General features: G+C 47.1%; 1 protein-coding gene across 1 annotated transcript; it reads right to left on the reverse strand.

Moving 5' to 3' along the window:
- Nucleotides 1–595: 595 nt before the first annotated feature.
- Nucleotides 596–23,363, reverse strand: epha2b (eph receptor A2 b; the record flags this gene model as incomplete). Its single annotated transcript, XM_084436359.1, has 17 exons — nucleotides 596–704; nucleotides 2,308–2,463; nucleotides 3,177–3,370; nucleotides 3,594–3,743; nucleotides 3,978–4,187; nucleotides 4,303–4,364; nucleotides 4,673–4,870; nucleotides 5,619–5,744; nucleotides 5,847–5,902; nucleotides 6,612–6,711; nucleotides 6,801–6,978; nucleotides 7,126–7,253; nucleotides 7,364–7,732; nucleotides 7,976–8,131; nucleotides 20,174–20,822; nucleotides 22,315–22,412; nucleotides 23,282–23,363. 17 exons carry the CDS (start codon nucleotides 23,361–23,363, stop codon nucleotides 596–598), a joined length of 3,021 nt encoding a protein of 1,006 aa, XP_084292485.1.
- Between the last annotated feature and the right edge of the window lie 330 nt (nucleotides 23,364–23,693).

Here is a 23,693-nt window from a genome sequence, read left to right on the forward strand (position 1 = left end):
GTTTTCCCAGAAAAACACTACAGCAGACCACTCTTTCCACACAATCTCATTGGTTGAGCAGTGTTGTTCGAAATTGTCAGTGCGTTTCCCCTTTGTCGTGGGTGATATTGAAGGCTGCAGCAGCAACAGACAACCTACAATTTTAATTTGTCAGGACCTACACTCCAGCCATTGCAGGAAAGCTCTTGGCAGACTCCATTGCTTTCAATCACTTGATATACATGATAATAAAAGTAGGAATGCAAACAAGAAAATATAAAGTTTGAGCAATGGCTTGTATCTGTACAGAAGACATGGATAATACAATATATATAATATATCTAATATACAGTCTAATTGGCATCTATTGCTGTATATTTTCTCCATTTCTTTTTTTGGGGATAAGTTGAACAAATCTGTTACGAATCTCCAACAATGTACAGTAAGTCTTTTTTCCTCTTTTTTTTGGGCCGGCCATGACGGCCGGTTCATCAGGTTTCGCTGGTCCAAAGCTGTCCCCGCAGCTCCACTCCAGCTCAGCTTATGAGTTCAAAGTTCAGTCTGAGGGCTGCCCATTTTAGTGCCTGATTCAAATTCCTGTGACATTAAGATTGGGTCACACAGCAAATACACTCAGGGTACTGGTCTGGTCTTTCAGACCCAATATACTGTAGGCGATCCTTTTCAAGTGACCAGGCAGCCTCACGCCAATGTTCTTGATGTCCCTGTGAAAGAGAGACAGGCTTGTGAGACAAAGGAGTGGCAAAAGACGGAATTCAAATCTTGGTCTTGTTCCAATATTCAAATACATTCAACAGTCGTTCTTCCTCCCTTCCTTGGGGCATCTGTCTCATTGTCTGCCAGCAGTTTAATCTCCCTTTTGTTTGAACAGACATCTTGAAAAATTCTAAATGCTAGGGCGCTTCACTCCTGTGTGTTTACAAAGAAAGCTTACAAAAGCTAGCTACCAAATTACCTGGCATCCCTCATCGCACGGCGTTCTAGTCAGTATCAGACAAGGTCTCAGGATTGGTTAGTTCTTTAGGTCCTTTGAGTCAAAACCGAGCTCGGAAAAACTGCTTTTAGTTATTGTGCTCCTATAGCATGGAATGACATTTTCAAAAAAATAAAAACAAGTTAGATCAAATATCCTGCCATCTTCCCCACTTTTTAGGTAATGAGAAAATGCATTTGACCTATTATCACAAAACGACTCCAAATCATATTAACTTAAGGGTTAGGAGTGGTGTTGGGAAGAGCCCTGACACATGTGAGAAAAGCCTGCAGAAGGCGTGTGAAATCCCAGCCCCTCATTACATATTTAATTACAGCTTTAATTACTGAACAAGGATTCTCCATGGCGGCCATGAATCACTTGTCTGGCAAGCAGAGGGAGCGTTGTAAATACTTTCTGGTTTTGTAAGAGTGCTACCAGATGAGATGAGATGGAACATTGGGGCTGTAAAATCTCACCAAAGAATATGACAAAACACTTCAAAGGCCTATTGCAAGTTTTGGCACAGCCCACCCGAAAATCATGACTAACGCTATGACCTATTTCATAAAATGGTTATTATGAATCTCTATGCACCGTAGTGAATTCCAAGCCACCTGCTGTCTTCCCACGGTCTAAAGGTGCTCCACTAGATCCTGTATGCTAATTGGCTCATCTTGCCCTCAGATATCCTCGATGGAATTTCTGTCATGTTGCACCTCAGGCTTTTCCAATATTTTTCGAATCACAGGAGTGCAGAAGAGGCGAGGGCTGGTCTCTCTACACCACATCCCTAATCGCCACGTCACCCTTTCTGCTCTACTGGCTGCTCGGCTCTCTCCTCCACCTCTACTCTCACTCCGTCTCCTCCTTTAATGTCATGGAAGCCGCAGAGGCCTTTGCCCTAAACAGACAGAGCCGGTGGTTTTCGAGCTGCAGCGAAAAGTTCTGCCCAGGGCAGCAAGTGTGGGTGAGGAGAGAAAAAATGGAAAAAGGGAGGGAGGAAGAGAGGGAGGGGTGCACACCGCAAGCCGCTACCACCGGGCCACCACAAACGAGCCTGCTCTTTCTCTCTCCCTCCATTATTTTTTCCATCTCGCTCCTCTCTCAAGTCCTACTTTAGGCTGCAGTTTTTTATTCCGCACAAACTGTTCTGCTAACCGTTACAAAACAAAACATGACAAAAATGGCAACACGCTCCAAAACCCTGGCGCGATATCTATAACGCGGCTAGTACGAGAGGAAAAGACTGTTCTTTGTCAATTACACTCATTAGTCATCGATTCATGACACCTTTTTATGCTACGCCATCTCATTAAGTCATTTCCACTTACTCGTTCTTCATCTGCAGGACCTGGTCCATGGTGACTATGCCGGCGCAGGAGAAGTTCTCGCTGTACTGGCTCATCTTGATGGATTCCAGCCACTCTGACACCGACCTGAAGGGGGAGCCGTCAGAACCGCTGGTACTGGGCAGGCGGATGGATATGCTGGAGAAGGTAAAGTAAATCCCGAACGATAATCGTCAACAGCCTGCCCCACAAAAATCACAACAAAGCCTGAGAAAAGTGTGTAATTAAACCGTGGAAGAAACCCAGATGACAGATCAAAACAAGTATGGGCCGTTAGGGGAAGCTGGCTGAATATGTAGGCTGAAAGTGATGTCTCTTTTCTCTATGTATCTGAGACATGTGCGGCCCACTCACACACAAGTATGCAGAGTACACACACACACAATCTCAGGGCTGCCAAGTCTCGCGCGTTGAGCGTGATACACACGCATTTCAGCCTATTCTCACGCTCACACGACACACTTCACAATTCTCACACGGAGAAATGACCAACCCCCCCAAATACAAGCAGTTCAATGTTTATGAGACCTTTATTTTGAAAGTATTTGAAAGAACGCTAATCTCGCCTCCCTGTGGTCCATCACGCTCAAGGAATGGTACCGAAATCTACCCGGGGGGGGGGGGGGGGGCCGAGGGAGAGCAGTCGGGGGGGGGGGGGGGGGTTTACATGAGACTAAGTGGAAAAAATCTCACTCCAAACTTTTGGTCAAACTTGGCAGTCCTGCGACCGCACTCACAGAGAGGCACTTTTCTCCCGTACTCAAACAGACAATCAACAACTCCATGAGTGTCTCTCGAGCTCAAATACCATTTCGATCACACAGAAATTAAGTAAGAAATGTCAATCTTACCGTGGGTCAAAATCAGCGATGGCCTTCAGGGAGTCCGGGCTTCTGAGCAACTTGTCCAGCAGGCTGACGATGTCTGGGAAGCGAGGTCTCTTGGAGCGGTCCTGCAGCCAGCACTGCAGCATGAGCTGGTACACCGTCGAGGGACAGTCCATGGGCGCCGGCAGTCTGAACGCCTCGTTGATGGCCTTCATCACCTGCCACCAGAAGCCAAAGGTCACCGGAAGATCTCAGATTTCACACTTATTATTGTTACTTCCTGTTTTTTAGCGTTAGCATGAGAATAACTTAGCAGCGGCTTTTGTGCATTGTTATAATTTTAGCATTCGTTTTAAGCGTTGCTTTTAACATTCGTTTTAGGACTGTGGCTAAGGGCAACAGCTGGCTATTAGCGTTAGTAGTATTAGCATAGCATCCTACCTCATGGTTGCTCATGTCCCAGTAGGGTCGCTCTCCAAAGGCCATGACCTCCCACATGACGATGCCGAAGCTCCACACGTCACTAGCAGAGGTGAACTTCCGGTAGGCGATGGCCTCTGGCGCCGTCCAGCGGATGGGAATCTTACCACCCTGTTCGGCATGAGGAGAGAACTTTTTAGAAATGGGATCGGAGACAGAATTGACCCCCATCTACTCAATCATACATAGCTAAAACAAAAAGCTATCTTTCAGCAAGACAAAGGGCTTCCTGTGAATTGAAACCAACACACTAAATCAAAAACTTTATTTATATAGCATATTTCATACACAGAGGCGAGACAATGCGGAGGAAAAGGAAATGAGAAATGTGCACGGTCAACTCACACTGGTGGTGTAGGTGCCCTCAGGGTCGTCCTCCAGCACGCGGGAAAGGCCGAAATCCGACACCTTACACTCTAGGTTATTGTTGACCAGGATGTTGCGAGCGGCCAGGTCTCGGTGTACATAGCTCATGTCTGAGAGGTACTTCATTCCCGCAGCAATGCCCCGTAGCATGCCGACCAGCTGGAAGGATGACATCTCGCCATCATGGTCCTGGAGGGGCAGAGAGACAGATTTGAATACCGTGCAACTTCCTGCCAATTCACTATTTGGGAAACACCACTTGAGCCGCGTTTGTAATTTGGTTAGGCTGTACTAATGCACTCACCTTTAGGTACTTGTCCAAAGCTCCATTCTCCATGTACTCAGTGATGATCATGGCATGCTTGACTATAAAAAAACAAAACATTGCACTGATAACTAAACAGGTGAAACATTTTTATTGGCACAAAATGAGGTGAAGTAAATGAAAAAATGTGTAAATGAAAAAAAGGTATAATTGTTGTCTTGTCTACTTGATTACAGAATAGTTTAATAGAATAGAAAGTGTATTAGTTGTGTGTAACAAGTACAGGTACATTGGAATTTCAGTGGCCTAGTGGAGGATGTAAGATTAAGGTTAGTGTTAAGAAAACAGCTAGGGATTATGGGTAATCAGTTAGACAGGTTTGCTGTTGCGCGCTTGGGGACATGCTCACAGAGATTCTTACATTTGGTGACGACCCCCTCCAGGTGGATAATGTTCTGATGGGAGAACTGTCCCATGATGCTCGCCTCGCTCAGGAAGTCCTGCCTCTGCTTCTCGGAGTAACCCGGCTTGAGCGTCTTCACAGCCACCGCCACCTCCTTTCTCCCAGGAGCCTTCAGGACACCACGGTACACCTCTCCAAACTCCCCTACGGAACAGAAATCAGGAAATATTAGAAGAATGTCACCTTTTTTTTTTGGACTTCTCCGGTTTCCAGGTTCCTGTGTTTGTACGGGAATTGGATAAGCAAAGTGTAGACAAGGATGCACCCTGAGTTGTTTTGCCTCGGGCCTTTTCACAGAGGTGTACATGCATACTTGGGGACTGTGTAAGAGGCAGTGGTGTGTGACGGGTGGAGGGCCTGTGGTGTGGGAGAATGGGACTCAGCTGTCACATGGGAGGGCGGGGGCAAGTGCGGTCATGGGAAATAGGGGGTGGGGGGGGGTTAGAAGAGGAGGGGGCACAAAGGGTAAAGGTGGTCACACTGCAATAAACTCATCGTCTATCGAGTTGGGAGTTAGGGCCCGAGGAGCTGGATCCTTTTTAAATACTCCACTTTCTGCTCCAGTAACTTTTGTTTACATTGATTGTTCTCTGTTTAAAGTGTGTTTTTGTCTTGTTTACACTGATTATTCACTGTTTAAAGTGTGCCTTTTGAGCAAAAGCACAATGCCCAGAGCCAAAAGTAGTTGCCACATAGCTATATGTTCAAACTTGTCGAGTGAGAATGCAATCCATGGATTCTCATCTTGCTAGTGTAACCAGTGTCACTCAGGAAGCTAAGCTGCAGAACTAACAAAGCTGAAAATAAACAGTAACTTTGGACATGGAAAAAAACGTCAACACCTTCGCCTTAAGCCCCCAGAGCGGTTTGTTTTAACAGCGTTCTTACTCACCAGCCCCAATGACTTTCTGCTTGGTTATATGGTTGGGATGAATCTCACTGGCAAACTTGAGGACAGCCGTGTTGGGGTCCTCGTAAGTGTGTGGGTCCACATAGGTCTTCAATGGCTTCAGTTGCTCTGGAAAAAATGAAGCAGATGTTAGTGGGAAAATTATGATATAATGACGAAACAGGACAAAAAGAGTAAAAGAGAGGGGAGGTACTCTGTTATGTCGGCTACCTGAGCTGGAAAAGTATGTGTCCTCTGGTCCTTGTCTTGTGTGAGAGTTCCTTCGCCTGAAAAGAACAAAAAACGACCGTGATTATCTTCTAACTCCAAAAGAATAACGGTACTTTTCTTTGTCAGTTACATTTTATTTCAACCAGGCTTCTCCATTCAGAAACACTTGTCTTTTAAAGAGTCCGGGCGGACTAGCCCGTTTCAAAAGAAGCCTAGTCGTTGCTCCGCCGCGTCCAATCACTCGAGCGGTGCTTTGATAAGGCGGTCTGTGTTTGCCACGCCGTTCAACAGACTGACATGCGGGGGGCAGGCAGACAGACAGACAGGCAGGCGGTCGCATACCGCCGAAGTAAAAGAGTAGGGTCACCTTTACAGCACGGCTGCTACAGTCTGGAACAGAAAGGGCCGACTGGCTCTTATCGTAAACAATGGCTCCACTCGGCCTCGCTTCCTTTCAAAGCCCAACACTCGCCTGAGCATACTCATTGAGCAATGACAAGCCGCATTCAACACCAATTCTTCCCTAGCGAGCCCAGGGCCACGGATACAGATAGAGAGAGAGAGTGAGAGTGGCAGAGGGGAAGGGGGGAGACTGGAGGGGAAGGGAGGAGACTGGATGGAAAAGCCGTTCGGAGCCCTCACAAAGGAAGAGGGGAAGAATGAGAGAGGAAACGGGTAAAGGAGCGCGTATTATGACTGTGTAACAAAAGCGCGACGACGCGAGGAGAGAGAGGCGCGTTGTTGTCGGCGCGGGTCAACACTGACCGTTTGCGTACGAACAGGACCACCGCCACGATGAACAACATGGCCGCCCCTCCCACGGCCGCGCCGAAGATGACCGCCGTGTTGTTTTGGGCCAGAGCTGCTGCGAGACAAAAAAAAGCATTACACACACCGTTACACAAAACACACACACACCAGTGACTAAACCACATCCTTCTTTCTCCTCCTTACGTTCAGTCATCGTCTCAAACTCCTCCTCCACGCTGGAGCCTCCGGCGCCGCCCTCCTGGCTGGAGCTCAGCGCCTGCACCCTAAACAGGTAGGCCGTGCCGGGGGACAGGTCGCTGATCTGGACCGAGCTCTTCTCCAGGATCAGCACCGTGTACATGGTCACGTCCAGGTTATCGTCCTGGGAGGAACGAGGGAGGAAGAGGAGGAGGAGGAAGAGTGAGGGAAGAGGAAGAAGGGACGGTCATTTAAAACCAGCTGGCGGAAAAACCCGGCTTCTCCGAGCAGCACGCGGAAGAGTATCGCAGCCGGGGCCGGAGCGCGGTACCTTCTTGCGGTAGGTGAGTTCGTAGCGGGTGGGCCGGGGCTGGGCCCGGCGAGGGGATACCATCCAGGAGAGGGACAGGCTGGAGGGGGTCCGCTCGTCCAGGCGCATGGAGGTCACCTTGGGGGGGTCTGGTTAGGAGGAAAGGGAGAGAGGGGTCAGGGCTAATATATTTTGGGACAAACCGACTCACTGTCGGGGGGGCGCCGTTAGGTCATCGCTGGTCACCGATTCCTCTCACCTGTGTAGAGCAGAGCGGTAGTGAGGGCGCTGGTCGAGGGCGGCTTGCTATTGGCCAGGCGCGGCGACGCCCCCTGGCCGGCGAACGCCGACACGCCGCTGACGGCCTCCACGGTGAAGGTGTAGTTGAGGTGGGACTCCAGGTCGGTCACCGACACGCGGGTGTCGGTCAGGCCCGCCCCGGCCGGCTCGAAGCGGACCTTCTCGCCGCACGGCTGGCAGGATGCGCCCTCGCAGCGGCGGCACTCCACGCTGTAGGTGATGTCGCTGCGGCCGCCGGTGTCCCGTGGCGGGCTCCAGGTTAGCTGCAGACGGCCCGACGCAAGCTGAGTGGTGGTGGCGGTTAGGTCCAGAGGTTCCGAGGGAAGGCCTGAGGTGAGGTGGGTGGGGGGAGGGGGAACGGAACAGAACGCTCATCTGTATGGTTCCGGTTCTCAAATCGTGTGATTTACTCTTGCTTTGAGTAATTTCCATCCTCCGTTATCTTAAAGAACACTCAACACTTACACAGTACATATAAAATGTCTTTTCTTTTTATTTCTAACAGGATTTTTTGGGGGGGGAATGCCCATGAGAAACTCATGGCCCAAAATGGCCGCCACCTCCTCCTTACCTGAGCAGGGTCCGGTCGGGGGGTCGTCCGGGGCTCGGTAGAAGCCCTCTTCGCAGGGGCAGAGCAGCGCTCCGGAGCTGAGCAGCTGGGTGTTGGCAGGACACGCCTCGCACGTCTCGCTGGAAGCCGAGGTTTTGAAGAACCCTGGCTGACACTCTGAGAACACAAACAGGAGTTGTATAAAGAAACTGAGGGAGGAAATATCATAGACTCTGGTCCCTGTACAGAAACAACCACTCAGCTCCTTCATCCAAAACAACTTCTGGGAGGAGCAGATAGTTGGAAAAATGAGTTATTTTCATCTAGCCTATTACACAGCGAGGCTGACCGACCACCATTTTGCTAGGGGTTAGAGGTCGCGTCTGGACAAGGCCATCGATGTCGAGATACGGGAAAGAAAACACGTCGGAGATTAAATACGGTGTTTATGTTTGTGATTAATACGCTGTCCGCTTAGATCTGAGAGGGTGTCCAGAAACACAGCCAGACTCCCCGACTGACCCGCACTCCTACTCTCCATCTTAGACCATCCCCCTCTCTTTCTCTCTCTCTCTTTCTCTCTCTCTCTGTCTCTCTTACAGCAAACACAACCAGTCATCCCACATTCCAGCGTAGCAGGCATCAATACTTCACTGCGAGAGAAACCAGAGCGAGCTGAACGGCAAGCGAAAAAAGTTGCACAAACATAAAAAAAAAAAAGAGAAAGCCTTTTTGGCCGGAGTTCAGCAGATCCTTTCAAAGACCCCCACGCAGAATGAAACAGTATCACTTCGCTTAGATGACGGCTAATTTCACACATCTGAGTTTTGATAGAAATTCAGGTATAGGATCCAGCTGTGCGCCACAGTAGTGAAATCTGAACTTAATACGGTGTGAAATTTCGGAGAGAGCCATAAAGGACAGTGAAAACGAGAAGGGCCCAGTTCAACGCTCCGAAAACATTCCGATGGCTGTTGGTCATGTTCTTGCTCTGGCTGCTTTCAAGTGCAATCACATAAACGCACGCACACCTTTGGGCAGGCAAATTGAACATCAGAGGAAAGATTATAGTCCCCTTCCTGTCATCTGTTCTCACCCCCTGAACAAACACACACACACACAGACACACAGACACACAGACACACAGACACACACACACACACACACACACACACACACACACACACACACACACACACACCATCCTAAGAAAGTCTCACAGAAGGGCTGAGCCGACTCAATGTATGGAGTGTTTGAAAAAAGGAGGTAGTCAGACTTAAAGAGAAACCAAGAGAATGAGAGAGAGAGAGAGAGAGAGAGAGAGAGAGAGAGAGAGAGAGAGAGAGAGAGAGAGAGATCGAGATCAAGAGAGAGAGAAAGAATAAGATTGAAAGCTCAATCAGGAGGAGCTAAAAATTTATGATTGATGGTTTCGGTGTCGGCGTCCAGAAAGCAAATCGGGGACAAGTTGAAAGAGAGAGAGTGAGGGAAAGGGCATATGATATTCTAGAGTCATTCAATATTGTCTTTATATCCAGTGGCCGGCCTTGTGGTCAGGTTGACTGAAGTTCACTGGGAAACCACAAGTGACCACACACACTATGGGGAGAAACCACTCCTCTTCCATTGACAGAACATCAAGGGCATTTATTCAATTGCCTGTGAGAGTTTTCCCTCAGATCCATTCATCCCTGTGCCGGCGGTAGCCCTGAGCCAGCTGTGGTGGGAGTCTGGAGAGAGGTAGATGGAGTGACAGACATCGCCCCGAGTGAACGACAGCGCGTGCATTCTCCGATAGAGAGAAAATCCACAGCACGAGAAGAATTCGGAGTTTAACGCGGGGGCCTAGAGTCCTGCGTGCTGCTCATACCTCCTTTCAACTCAACCTCTCTCCCCTTTCTCTCTCTTTCTCTTTCTCTCTCCCTCTCTCCCCCTCTCTCTCTCTCCCTCTTTCTCCCTCTCTCTCTCTCTCCCCCCCTCTCTCCCTCTCTCTCCCTCTCTCCCCCCCTCTCTCTTTCTCTCTCCCTCTCTCCCCCTCTCTCTCTCTCTCTCCCTCTCTCTCCCTCTCTCCGTTTCTCTCCACCAGCTGTTTCAGAAACGTTCGCTGCTACTCATTAACACGACCTATGCAGACGAGGGGCGTAGAGAGAAGGAGAGGGACAGACAGAAACAGAAGGGCTGAAAGAGAGACGGGGGGGATGGAGAGAATAAAAGAGAGAGAGGGAGCGATACTGAATCCTGCTGGGGACTTGAGAAGAAAGAGGGGGGGGGGGGGGAGAAAGAAGGAGAGAGAGAGAGAGAGAGAGAGAGAGAGAGAGAGAGAGAATTGTACTATTGAGTGGGCCCAACAGCTGCCGCCCTGAACCCCCGATTCACGTCTCAGACTCCCCTACCTCTCCTCTCGTAATCCCCAGATTCTTTGGTCCACACCCTTGCCTACCCGCCCCGCAGAAGGAGCCTCCCGGCGGCTACGCCATTACCATCGCCATTCAGCGCTGACCAGCGGGCCGGCAGACTGCCACGCCATTCAACTGCGGAGAAAAAACACTTGTTGCAAATCGGGAACAGCCGAGATGCCACATGGCAACTGAATAGAAGGGACTGGCCTCTTTTCTGGCGCTTCGGGGGCCGCCCGAGCACTGACTGCAATGCATTGTGGTTTGGGCTGTGGCGAAGATGGCCTTACACGGAGAGCTGGACTCTATAATCACCATGCATTCCTGGATACACCACCCAGCAGGACGCCCGGCCGTGGCCATATTTGTCGGCCGTTCCCTTCGCAAGCCCGTAATGGTCAGCGTATGAGCATGTGTCTGCCATGTGACTCACACCGACAGTCGGTCAAACATATGACCGCGATGATGGGCATATGAGTCGGTCGGCGGGGTATTTGCGCAGGGATTCCTCGACAATGAAGTGAGGCACGGTAGAGGAATGTTCCTGGATAGGAGAGAGAGAGAGAGGAGGTGGGAGGCTTTTGTCTTTGCCTCGTTGCTGGACACAACAGGAAGCAGGAAGCGTGAGACTGACGCGGCACTTCCTTCCCCAAGCAGCCAATCAAAGCATGCCAAGGGAAAAGCACAGAGCCACAGAGAGAGCATGATCGAGGTTGGGGGGGGAACCGAGATGAACGAGGAACGGGGGGAGCAGGGGCTTAAGTCTCCTGAGGAAAACCCTGTCATTTCTTATGTAAATACAAGCCCATCAACCTCTTGGAAGTCCGTCGGCTACGAAACTTAAGCAAAAATGTCTGTTTTCCCTCTGTAGGCTCCACCGCCAGGTCCCCCGAGACGAAGGCTCTGTTTGTGATCTGAGAGGCCCCGTTTCTAAGTGCCTCTGCGTTTGTTTATTGTGAGCGAGCAGAGGGACCTGTTGCAATCTAGGAGCCGAGTGGGGCCAGTCTGTCAGCAGGAGTCAAGATGGATGAGATGGAGACAGTGATGAATGTATGGTCCGACGGACGGACGGATGGATGAATGGGTAACATGGGGGCGGGACGACAGAAGTCTCCCCCAGGACTTGAGTTAAGTGGAGGGGGGGGCGGTCGAGAGAGAGAGAGGATCGGCTGGAGAAACAAAAAAAATGCAGTCTACCCCCGGCTTAGGTTTAAAAGCTAAAGGGTCATGGCGGCCCCGGGGTAGCATTGAGTTAAACTGTCCTCGACAGTGATGTCGATGGCCAACTAAAACAAACACAGAGGTTTGAGGGAGCACAGGAGGGCAAGGGAGGAGAGAGGAGGAACAGAAGCCTTTTACACGGAGGGAGGTTAAATTCAGAAGTACATACGAAGGGTGTGGGGGGGTACAAACCAAAAATAAACATAGAGGAAAAAACACAATGCAAAGATCGTCAAAAACAACTTCCCAGCCAAATCCTTGTAGGGTAAATATCTAAGAAAAAGTCAGCATTTTCTCTTAAAAACTTCTCACCTACACTTTTCGCCCACCCACCTCTCCTCCATCAGTTGCCCTCACCATCCCCCTCTCCACAACTTCCCTTTGTCATGTCACTATGTTTATATGTGCATGACAACTTGTCATTTGTGAGTTTTGTGGGGGGAGGTTGAAGCTAAACAATGGGGGTCTCTGATGGGGGAGGTGCTGGTAACATGAGGAGCCAGGGGGTCACAGAGACAGAGGTGGGGTTAAGGTGTGGGGGTGTCGGGAGGTGGAGGTGGAGGAGGGGGAGGGGGTGGGGGGTATTAGTCAAAAGGATTAGCTGACCAATGGAGCAGCTGTAAGGGAATTACATCTGTTTTACAATTCCACTCAGGCTTTCATCTGGGGCTGTTAACAAACACAATAAATTCTCCAATTCCCTTTCTTTTCACACTCTTTTCGCCCCTCATGCTCACAGAAGAACCAGGGGAGAGGAGAGGAGTGACAGAGGGAGTGAAGTAGGCGCAAGAAACAGTGAAAATAGATGGTACACATGTAGGATTAACAAGCATAGCAGAAGCCGATAAATGAATGGAAGCTCTGATTTGATTCCCCATGTCTATACGCACGTCCGGTCCCGTTGACCACAGACTGGCCTCAGTCACGGTCACCTAGAACACGTTCCCCCTGTAGCCCCCCTGCTGGAAAGCCAAAGCCAGACAACCAGGTGGCAACAACACACGCTGGACCCTGAGCAAGTGTGTCTGCTTCCTGTCCAAAACAAGGGCCAAATGCACCAATAAACAAAATTACTTATCTCAGAGGACAAAAAAATAAAGCGGTTTGAATGAAGCAAGCGACTGAGAGGCAACAATGGAAAGCCCTGAGCCAACGGGTCGGAGAGCCAGTGGGGGATTAGGGTGGCCTCCGGTTTCCGCTTTAGCTTGTCCTGTCCAGGGGAGGGAGGGGAGGGGGGGGGTGGAGAGGGGGACGCCGGACTGACGTTAGGAAGGAAAGTGCTGACCTCACAAACCAGCAGCACAATACCGTCCCCATTGCTAAATCTGCCCCATGGCCTCCAGCACAGGAATGTCACTGAGAGGAAATATGCCCCCAGCTAAAAAGAAAAAGAAAAAAAGAAAATGAAATGTCCCGGAAAATACCTCAAAAGTGCTACGCCGAGCAAAATTAAGTGTACAGTACATGTTCACCTGGACATACTGTATTGACACTGTTACTGTGACTTGTCTTCGTATGTCTTTCCAGAGTGAAAGACAGTGTTTTGATCCATGTGCTCTACCGTCACATTGTACAGTAAGCAATATCAAAACACCTCACCTTTTACAGTTCCTATAAATGAATCAAGACTCAACTTGGCCCTGTATCCTGAAGACAAAGCTATTTGATGTGGCACTGAATATTAATTTGATCCATCCCAAATCTCTAAGCTAGTACCGAGAGAGGGCCCAGACCAACCAGACATGAGAGAAAATGTTTTAAATCGATTTAGTGATATTGGCCTCCAATTCTCTCCCAACCACACTTCCTGCCATTATCTGCATTCACAATAATCGCTGGTCTTTAAATTAATTCCAAATGGGGCTAAACATGATAGCGCATGACAGTGCTGGGAGGCATCTCCTAGAGTCTGCCCCATTATCTAACCAGCTCTCTGAAGCTCTGTTTAAAAGCTCAGACATCAACTTGGCAGGAGATTAGAGATTCAATTCAAAGTAATCACAGCCTCTCCAGAAAGCTCCCATTTTAGGAAGAGTACTGTAAGTGTAACCTACTCTGATACATCGATGACAGACTACTTTTTTTTGTCCTCTAGCAAAAAGGTAAGTGATCACAGGCCAAGGACAATCTGTAGAGACAACAGCATGGGGATGGGTATTATCACACGGGATAGGGATGATTCATAGTCTTAAATCCAAGGATTCAGAGATGGGACAGTGAGTTTCTGTCTCCTTGCACCCTAACACAAAAGAACACTAAGTCTTATAAAGGTCTTGTCTTTTGGATAATATGGTTCCAATAGTCACCAACTCCTAAATGAGAATGTTGTTTTGTCACATACTCATTATTATTACGAAGAAGAAGTAGAAGTAGAAGAAGTAGAATAAGTAGAAGAAGAAGAAGTAGAAGAACTCAGTATCGGCTGATGGTCAATAGCTCCCAAAAGACACAATAATAACACAACTGTACTGAAGTTGACCTTTTATCTTCAAAAAATGTTTGTTTCTTGGCCGATTCAGTATGTGAACACTGACAACTGTCTCCCCAGAGTGCATGTGCACATCTCTCCAGCAAATTATGTTTCACAGACTGAATACAGCTGTACTCTGTTTATCTGTTTAGCGAGAAGACGTGGAGTAAGCAAATCTGTTTATTTACTGTTTTTTTGTTTTCTTTTGACATTTTCACCGAAAAAGACCCACGTTTGCGCCTAGCAATTACACCACCCCAACCAAAACGAACCTCCAACCCAGAGGCCTTGGGATACAGCCATAGCTACGCTATCTTTTTTGGATTTGTTACCAAAAAAAAGAGATTATTTTAAAAGCAGGGAATGTGCACCAGACATGGAACACAAACGGAGATGGAAATGTATTTTTGGTTGGACGGCTGGACAGCTGCGTTTTAAACCCACAACATTCTAGACTATTCTACGAGCCAGGGGAGGTTCTAGGATCAAACCTTTAGGGGGGCTCAGCCCCTAAAGCTCAAACTGATTCGCCAATACGCCCTTTTTAGAACAATGTCCACTGACCTCCACTGATATTATGTTCCAAGTGTACTTCTGGAAAGCACTTAATGTGGGAAAACCACAGCATCCAGCAATCATGACTTGTTTGATGATGACTAATCATGACTATGTCTATCTTTGTACTTTGGTCACCTGGTTCTTCCTGCTCTTGCTCTTCCTGCTCTTGCTCTCCCTCCCTGTTCTCTCTCTCCATCCTCCTCTCTCCCTCTCTGTTCTCTCTCTCCATCCTCCTCTCTCCCTCTTCGCACTGACAATCACACACAAACATATTATATTCAACCAGAAAATTACATATAATCTGATAAATAAAGCAAATGGAGCATTTGTGATGTAAATAAATGTAAGAGGGGGTTCCACATTTGATGACAGTATATCAATACACTGCTTAGTTATGTGAAAACACGAGGCCGCTGCGATGATAAGAATGTGGGAAAAACAGAAGCTGCCTTACTGCAGTACGTTGTCTTGACTACTTGTCCACTTTCTCACCTGGTTCTTGCTCGCTCTCTCTCTCTCCCTCTCCCTCTCTCTCTTTCTTTGGACTCCATCCGTCTCTCTCTCCTTCTCTACCTCTCTATCCTCCTCTCTCCCTCTTTTTCTGTCAACCCAAAGGCAAACAGAGTATTTATAATCTCATAAGAGGTATAAATTGATATCAAATGATCCATATAAATTCAAAACATTATTCTAATTGAATATCGGGTTGCTGTGGGCAATGCAGTCAGTTAACATCCTTTTGACCTACTCTCACCTGAATTTTTTTTTTATATCCATCTATGGAAAAACAGAACAATTAATGAGTAAGGGTATGATGTAGTCCTACTATATACCACAAAACAAATTCTATCAGAATAATAAGTACATCTGGTCATTAGCTGGTGAGTGTGCAAGGAGGCGAGCTCAGACAGCTAATACCGTAATCTCTAAGATGGCTACAGTAGCTAGCAAACAACAGCTAAGCGTCTTTGACACACACCATGCAACTATGACCAGACACCTTTTTCTGAGTCACAGTCAGGACCAGGGACACTCTGATCTGGATTTTTGGGGCCGATACCGTTCACCGATTATTTTCCTCAGGATCGTCAGATACCGATTTATTCAAATTAAATTAAATTAAAAATTAAACTACTTCTCCTCTTAGAATGGTCTTACCCATATTATTGTCCAGATATTATGACACTGTCTTTTCTTGTATAGATTTAGATTATGGTTGTCCATTATTAATCAGCATTATTAATCACTCATTAAATAATGAATGGACCATCCAAATATTATTCAGTATATCAGATATACTTCAATATAGAGTATATCAGATCAATGCCAGGTGAGTAAAAAAAACAACATAATTTTTGTTTCACACTGCTTGAAGAGCAACTGGTAGTGTGCTGTCCTTATTTTAAACCGCATACAAGTCCAAACTACAGCTACTCAGAGATTTGGTTAACGAGTGATTACAGTAGCAGCAGCAGCAAACTCTCCCAATTCGCCTTATTCACCTAAGCAGCCATATTGGTCAGTCTGACGTAATTAGGGGTGCGGATGCGGAAGTTCCCGTTGACGTTGGGGTTACAAACTCATCATTACCAGACTCTGATTGTTTTTCACTGTCGTTGTTTTTGTTTGGAAATACATGGAGGTGAATGCAACTATGGCTCATTCACCTCCATGTATTTCAAAAGAGTCTGGTAATGATGAGTTTGTAACCCCCATAGTGTATTCAGCCTGTTATTTTGACTATTTTGGTTCTTGAAGTGGTGTTTTTACAGTGAACTTTTAACATTGAAGTCAACGGGCACTTCCGCATCCGCACCCCAGACTGACCAATATGGCTGCCAGGTGAATAAGGTGAATTGGAATGGATGTTGACATAATGTTATTCAACTCAAGATAAAGCTACGTTACATCAAACAGGTTGTGTATTTATACCCTTGTTTGCTGTGGTCAGAGTCACTATTTCATGTTCTGAATTGAACTGACCCACCACTCTATAGCTTGTAGCATCCAAGTTTGTACTTGTATCTACGTCAAGCTAACCAGCTAGAATAGACTTAAAAGATCGGCTTTTGCGATCGGTCAATTTGGTGACCACCGATCGAGTCATTTGGAGTGAAAATCGGACGATTTCAATCGGTGACCGATCGATCGGAATATCCCTAGTCACGACACATTTGACCACATGTTCTCTGTCAGAACTTTCAACAATATATACAATATATAGTGTGTATATGTATATATATGCCAACATTTCAACTTACAAAATGGTAGTTTCATCTATGGTAGTTTCATCTAGCTACACCATGAAATTTACCTAGCTTCTCCTTACTGATTTTACTGGTGCCAGGCGGACATTACCAACAGCAACTTGAGCATCCCTAAAAAGGTTCTCAAATCGCCCCTGCTGCTAGCCAAGAAAAATATACCCTTGAATGCTATAGCTCAAACTCGTAAATCACCTGTTTGATAGGCTCTTTAATGGTGGTGTGATATGCCTTTTTGGGCGTGTAAGTGTGATAAGAGATCTGAACAGATCTTTACGTGCAATTTACGAGTAATTGCAGGATGTTTAAATTCGACGTGCCACATTCAAGACTGCACACCAGCCAAAAACAATAGGATCTTCATATATTTGGCAAGCAATAAAAGTGTTTTTCTGTTAGTTTGTACACTTGGGAAAGCTTGTGTAATGTAATGTTGCAGGACTGATTGTGAACTGACATTAGACGGAGACACTGTAGGAGTAGGACAGTAGAACGAGACTGGGAGGAATAAAATAAATGCTAAGATGGAGAGAAAAGTAGAGGGCGTGTACAAGAGAGGGGGAAGAAGAGGAAGGAGGAGGAGAGAGAGGAGGAAGAGGGAGTAAAAGAAATCTGGCTACAGGAAGACAAAAATGCAAACTAAACCAGTAGTTACAGCACACACACACCCAAGCCAATTACTACCCATACAACTGACTCACCACATGGCCCAGTCATACAGCTTCAACCAGTTGCAGCTTGGGGGTGGGGGGGAATAGATTACTCGAACCTCTCCTAAATGCGATAGGGAAAACAATCTTACCAGAACTTAATTTTCTGGTTCCAACTAGACTCTTGTTTTCCCCACAAAAACTACTGTAAAGAACCCAAACATTCAACATTGGAGCACAATCTGTAAACACTGAGATTTGGAAGCTGGGCGCTGGTTTGAGGGCTATATTTGCCTTGCTCTGGGACGTGTGTGCCGAGCTTGATTGTGGGCGTCAAGGTGTGGGTATGGAGAGCTGCCCGCGACCCAAGGAGCAGCTAAAGCAGCCAATGGCTCTTTGTGTGGTCACATAAGATATGCGCTTCTATTGTGCCACCAAGGATTATGGGTAAGGAAGGGCGTTATACACAGAGGAGGAAAACTGTGTCAATGTCAACAGTGAGTCAACCGGACCCTGCATTAGTGTGTGTGTGTGTGTGTGTGTGTGTGTGTGTGTGTGTGTGTTGTAATGGTGTGCACGTGTGTGTGTGTGTGTGCGTGCGTGCGCGTGCGTGTGTGTGTGTGTGTGTATACCGTGTGTGCAAATCAATATCTGTGACACCTGGCTCATTCATCTTAACATGACATTGTATCACTGAATATCTTAACCTTCATCTTCAAGCTGACATTTCTCAACATATCGCCTCCATCCATTCTCCTGTAAGGTCTGACCTGGAGCTCTCCCTTGGGAATTCCTCAGGTCTGGAGTCATCTGGGAGGTTCCCCAGTAAACGGAGCAGGAATGTACCAACCCAGGGTGAGGGGAGGGGGGGAGAGGAGCCTACAGCAATGAACACAGCACTTCATTGTTTCTCTCCCTTTGCATTCCATTCCTCACCTTTTTATCACACCACCCTCTCAAACACAAACACAAACACACACTCTCTCTCTCACACACACACACACACACTCACACACACACACACTCACACTCACACCTGCTCTCGTTCTCCATCTGTCTCTGTGCTTCTTATTCTTTCAACCCTCTCCCCCACCTCTCTATCTCTCTCTCTCTCTCCCTATCTCTCCCCCACCATCTCCCTCTCTCCCTCTCCTCCACCATCTCCATCTCCCTCTCTCCCTCTCCCCCACATCTCCCTCTCTCCCTCTCCCCCACATCTCCCTCTCCCCCACCATCTCTCTATCTCTCCCTCTCCCCCACCATCTCCCTATCTCTCCTGCCATGTTGAACAAAACTACGAACTGACAGCAGCCTTCATCATACATGTGAGAAGACCTACATGTGAGTTATTATTGAGAAATGAGCGGTGGAAATCCATCAAGAGAACTAATGCATGCCATGTTAAAGTGTGTGTGTGTGTGTGTGTGTGTGTGTGTGTGTGTGTGTGTGTGTGTGTGTGTGTGCGTGTGTGTGTGTGTTCCAAAATGCAATGCTGCAGGAGCCTGTTGCGTTCAGGTGATGGGAGTCTAAAGGTGCTCGATCACGAACGAACAGCTCCCACCAGGACAAGCCCTGGCACGCCAGCGCTCTCACACATGCCACCGGAGTCACACAACACACCCCGAACGGTGGAAGCCCCGTCTTAGGAAGACTCTGCATGAGTGAGTGAATAACAGACAGAGGCGAGCAGAGTTTCGGAGGGGGGGATGTGCGAGTGAGAGAATGAGGAGAGAGAGAGAGGGGGAGGGAGGGGGGGGGGGGGAGAAGAGAGGGAAATGCCCAATCACAAGTGGAACGCCGGTTTCTCTGATGCATGTAATGAACAAAGTCACAGAAAAGCAAAGGGGTCTTCCTCCTCCCATAGGCCTTGAAGAACACCATTCATCATCAGTACAGTCGCCCTGTGCCTCCTAAACCGCCCGTCTTTGATCAAGTCCTGTCAGAAAGTACCCAAGGATAGAGGGGCTTCTGATAAGAGCTTGATGAATGCATAATGGCTGCAGCAACAGACTACAAAGTGAAAACGTTGAATTATGGTGGAAGTATAGGGCAGGTAATGAGCTATAGGAGGCTTATCTAACCCTATTAGATAAAAGAACGAATGGCAATGAACATTCTGGAAACCACCTTGCACCACTGCCAAAGGTCCTAAAAACATTATCTCTACGAACTAGCTAGCTTCAGAGAAACCAGGAAGACTGATTTAAGGCTGATTTAAAAGGATATCCTCCTACAATTAATAGTAATTGACGGATAAAACAGGTTTCTTTTGTCAGAGTATGACAGAGCAATAAGTTCTGTTTTGACATTGAGATTGCAGCTAGCTACCCATTGCTATTCTTTTTTCCTTCAAGGTCAGGGATGATGTTGTGACATGTCCAGGAAGGTCCAGGAATTCCTTACATTTCAGGAGAGCCATCTTACCCAGGGGAGAATTTCCACACAATGATAAATACTGCTATGAAGAACGAATAACCACCACCACCTCCCATAATTGCATGTTTTACAACCGGCGCGTTGTGAAAAATTCAAAATAAGAAAAGAAAAGAAAAAAAAAAAAAAGATCTTGAGGAATCTAAAATGCACTCAGAGATAACCCACGATGTCAGAGGGCAGGTTGGTACAAATACCAGGAATCAAGAGAATGAGCGCTCCCTTACCTCGGCATGTGTCATTGATGGCTTCGTAGCCGGGCTTGCACTGGCACTGTCCCACCGGCACCACCCACTCGCCGTCCACAGTGCAGTAGATGCGAGGGGACTCGTCGCTCACGGCGTTCTCCACGCACGCCCCCGCCACCTCCCTCAGCGCCTGGTTCTCTCCCCCGGCTACGGTCTCCGGGAACGTGGCGAGGCTCTTCACTGTTGCCGGGCAGGTTTTGTAGTAGACCCGAACGGAGAGCAGAGCCACGCAGGCGCCGATGTCCTGGAAGGCCAGGTAGAAGCCCTTCCTGGACAGCTGCTCCACCACTCGGGTCTCCGTGTTGATGCGCAGCTCGTTCTTCCCCGTGATCTCGTCGGGCGCGATGGTGGTCACTTTCTTGAACTGGCTCTTGCGGAAACTGGTGCCCACGTCGGCGTCGGCCTCGGAGGCGAAGAGGTTGAAGGTCTCCTTGCAGGTGAGCGAGGATCCGCCGAAGGAGTTGCAGTCGCGCACGATGAACTGCAGCTCCACCAGGACGCGCGACGCAGACGGACGCCGTTGGATGAAGGTGGTGCGCAGCCAGTTGTCCTGCTCACGGACCCCCACGTTACACACCGAGTAGGTGTAGTACTGAGACCCGTTGAGGGTTCTCTGGACCACCTCCCACTGAAACACAACAAGTCAGACCAATGTTACAATCATACCCCCTCCAAGAATGTTTATGAGCCGAAACACATAAGGGGGTCCTCATATTGTTATTTTGAATGCTTAATGGGGAGTTATCTGAAGAGGCGAAGTAGCAGCCCTGAAAGACTTGAAACAGTGTGTGTGTGTGGGGGAGGGGGGGGGCTAAGGTGTACTGCTGGTGTGAGAAGTTTCCTCTAGTGAACAATTAAGGATCCTTTTCTATTCATCTAAATAGATGTTTCATTGCTTCATTCAAAGCAGTCATAGGGCACAACATTTAGAGATACTATTATATCTGCAAAGCACGTAAACCTATAAGTTAAGACATAAGAGAAGAGAAGCCCTTTGGGTCCTATCAAAGAGGTGAGGGTGAACAACATTGAAAAGATCCAATCCATCCAAATGGCACTTTAAGGACTATCAGTTGGCGCTATCTTGTCCAATTAATATCGATCCACACATAGTTTACTGGCTGTTGCCACAGAAATGTGTGTGAGAGAGGCCTTGCCATGTGCGTAACAGTGGTGGCTGCTGCGAGACATTTGGCCCCACCAGGGCCGAACCTGTGGTTTTCTCTCTGTGTGTTGCCACCATGCTATTAATTAAAGGAATGTGCTTTGTTGGCTGACTCTGTGGCACTGCATAAACTTGATGTGCAGCAGGCGAACGCATGCCCCCATAAAGCAACTACCGAGCTTTTTAAAAGGGTATTTAACCAAAGTAAAAAAAAGAATTGAAATGATGATCGTTGTAATTTGTGACAATTTTCTGTGATTAAAAAGCAGACGGCGTACATGAGCAATTGTCGACAAGAATAGATAAATGCATAATGGCAAGAATTTGAGGTGGGCCTTGAATGTTAACTGTGCTTGAATGTTCAACATGTCCAAACTTGCCTTTGTGTCACTAGCACATCAAATAACCCTATTTCCAATGAATTTGCATGCATCTGAAAGGCCACTTCCTATGCAAATAAGTTGCCCCAAGTACAAACATAGAAGCACACACCAGTAGGAATACACTGAAGTCTAAACTACTATTACTAATACTGCTACAACTGTAATATGATATGCAAACCTACACAAATGTTCTCCTTCCAAGAGAATGATAACTCAACAGAATAGCTGCATCTATAGTTCCCCCAAACCATATGCTGCAAACTTAAAAAGTAAATTGCAGCCTAATTTAGGCTACAATTCTGGAGCTAGCCCTTAAGCCGCAAGAAGCCACAAGTATTCTCTGCAAAGCTAGCAGCTCTTCTCTCTCTCTCCCACCATCTTTCTCTTGGAGCAGCCCAGACATGCTCAAAGTCAACCTCTGATCGCATTCTGTGACCCTCATACCATATATAACGACCTTCACAAATGAGGTCTGAAGAGCATCAGCAGATGGGAATCGCAAACGCATATAGGTGTTCAGCGCACACACACGCGCACACGCACACGCTTATCATCTGGATCAGCACGCTTACCCCTTGCTTGTCTCCTTCTGCTCGTTCTCCTCGTTCAAAAGGAGGCCATGTCAACCAGCCCAGCTCAGAGCCCGATGCCTTCATGTCCAAAAGCACCTCTGAAAAGAGGAACATACATCGAACCCATAATGTCTAAAATGTTCTGTGAAATGTGAGGGACATTCTTTTTGGTGATTTACTGACAGGTTTTCGTTCCCATTACATAGCATACATTGTTCAACAACCAATGTTCTTAAAAGTCATATTACTGTTAATGATGAGAGACAAGAACATGTGTAATTCAGTGAAAAAATATATTTTGTTTAAAAGTCGTAGGTGGTCAATGTAAATGTTACATTAAGGTGGGTTGTTATAGTTTTGTAAACTTGCACCTACATAACACAGAGTGGAAGTCCAAATAAAGTAAATTAAATCCTATAGATATTTAGTCTAAATAATAATAAAATGGTATGTATTCATATGTTAAATCCAGAACATAGCCTACGATCCACGAAGACTCCCTACACCATTGCGTTGTCCGATAGAGGGTAGAGAACAGTTGTTGGTCTATTAGGCTATTCTTTTCGATAATGAAATTCCAACTTGCAACTATTCCCTCAATCGGACAGCAGTCCTCGTGGATCGTATGTTCTGGATATATCCACTTTAACAGCCCATGGACGAAGTACAAGTTCCAACAGGTGTCCACTCTGTCTTTCACAATATTGCGCACGTTAACAAATGGTGTTTCCTACAAATAATTAAAGCTATAGCTGAGAGGCTATAGCCTACCTAACAGCCAAAAAATAATGGAATAAGAACTTGAATGCCTGTGTTTTACACATTAACTTCCACAAGTCATAGCCACATGGCACGCGTGGTAGCTAGTTCATAAATCTGTGCGTATGCTACAGGCAATACTTTTATTACTGAAAGTTGTTGAAGTTTAAAAATTAGTAAAGATACAAATAAAAAGAATAACGCTTACCTTCTTTACTTTGCAATGTAATAAATATACCGTTAATAAATACATATAAGAACAACACGCGTTTAATTCCTCGAAAATCCATTTGGCAATCTTTTCCTGTACTTCTTGGCTAGGCTGAAATACTTGTACTGAAACACTTTGCTGAGACGGTGAGCAGTCGGAACTCATTCACAAATGGGGACGTCACCGACTCCGCCTGCAGGAATGTGTTGGTGGAGGGGGTGTGGCACACGGGAAGTGGCTGTGGGTCCTCAACAGTTTTAGCCTACCTGTGCATGAGCTGTGGACAAGCAATCAAACACAATTCCCAAAAACTAGACAAAAATGTTTTGTTTGCAGTAAATTTGCAATTGTTTATAGTGTAGAGTTAACAAAATGAAAAGGAGTTACTGTACATTTTCGTTCGTAGTTC

Source organism: Borostomias antarcticus (genome assembly GCF_949987555.1).
Source record: "Borostomias antarcticus genome assembly, chromosome: 3".
Taxonomy (NCBI): domain Eukaryota; kingdom Metazoa; phylum Chordata; class Actinopteri; order Stomiiformes; family Stomiidae; genus Borostomias; species Borostomias antarcticus.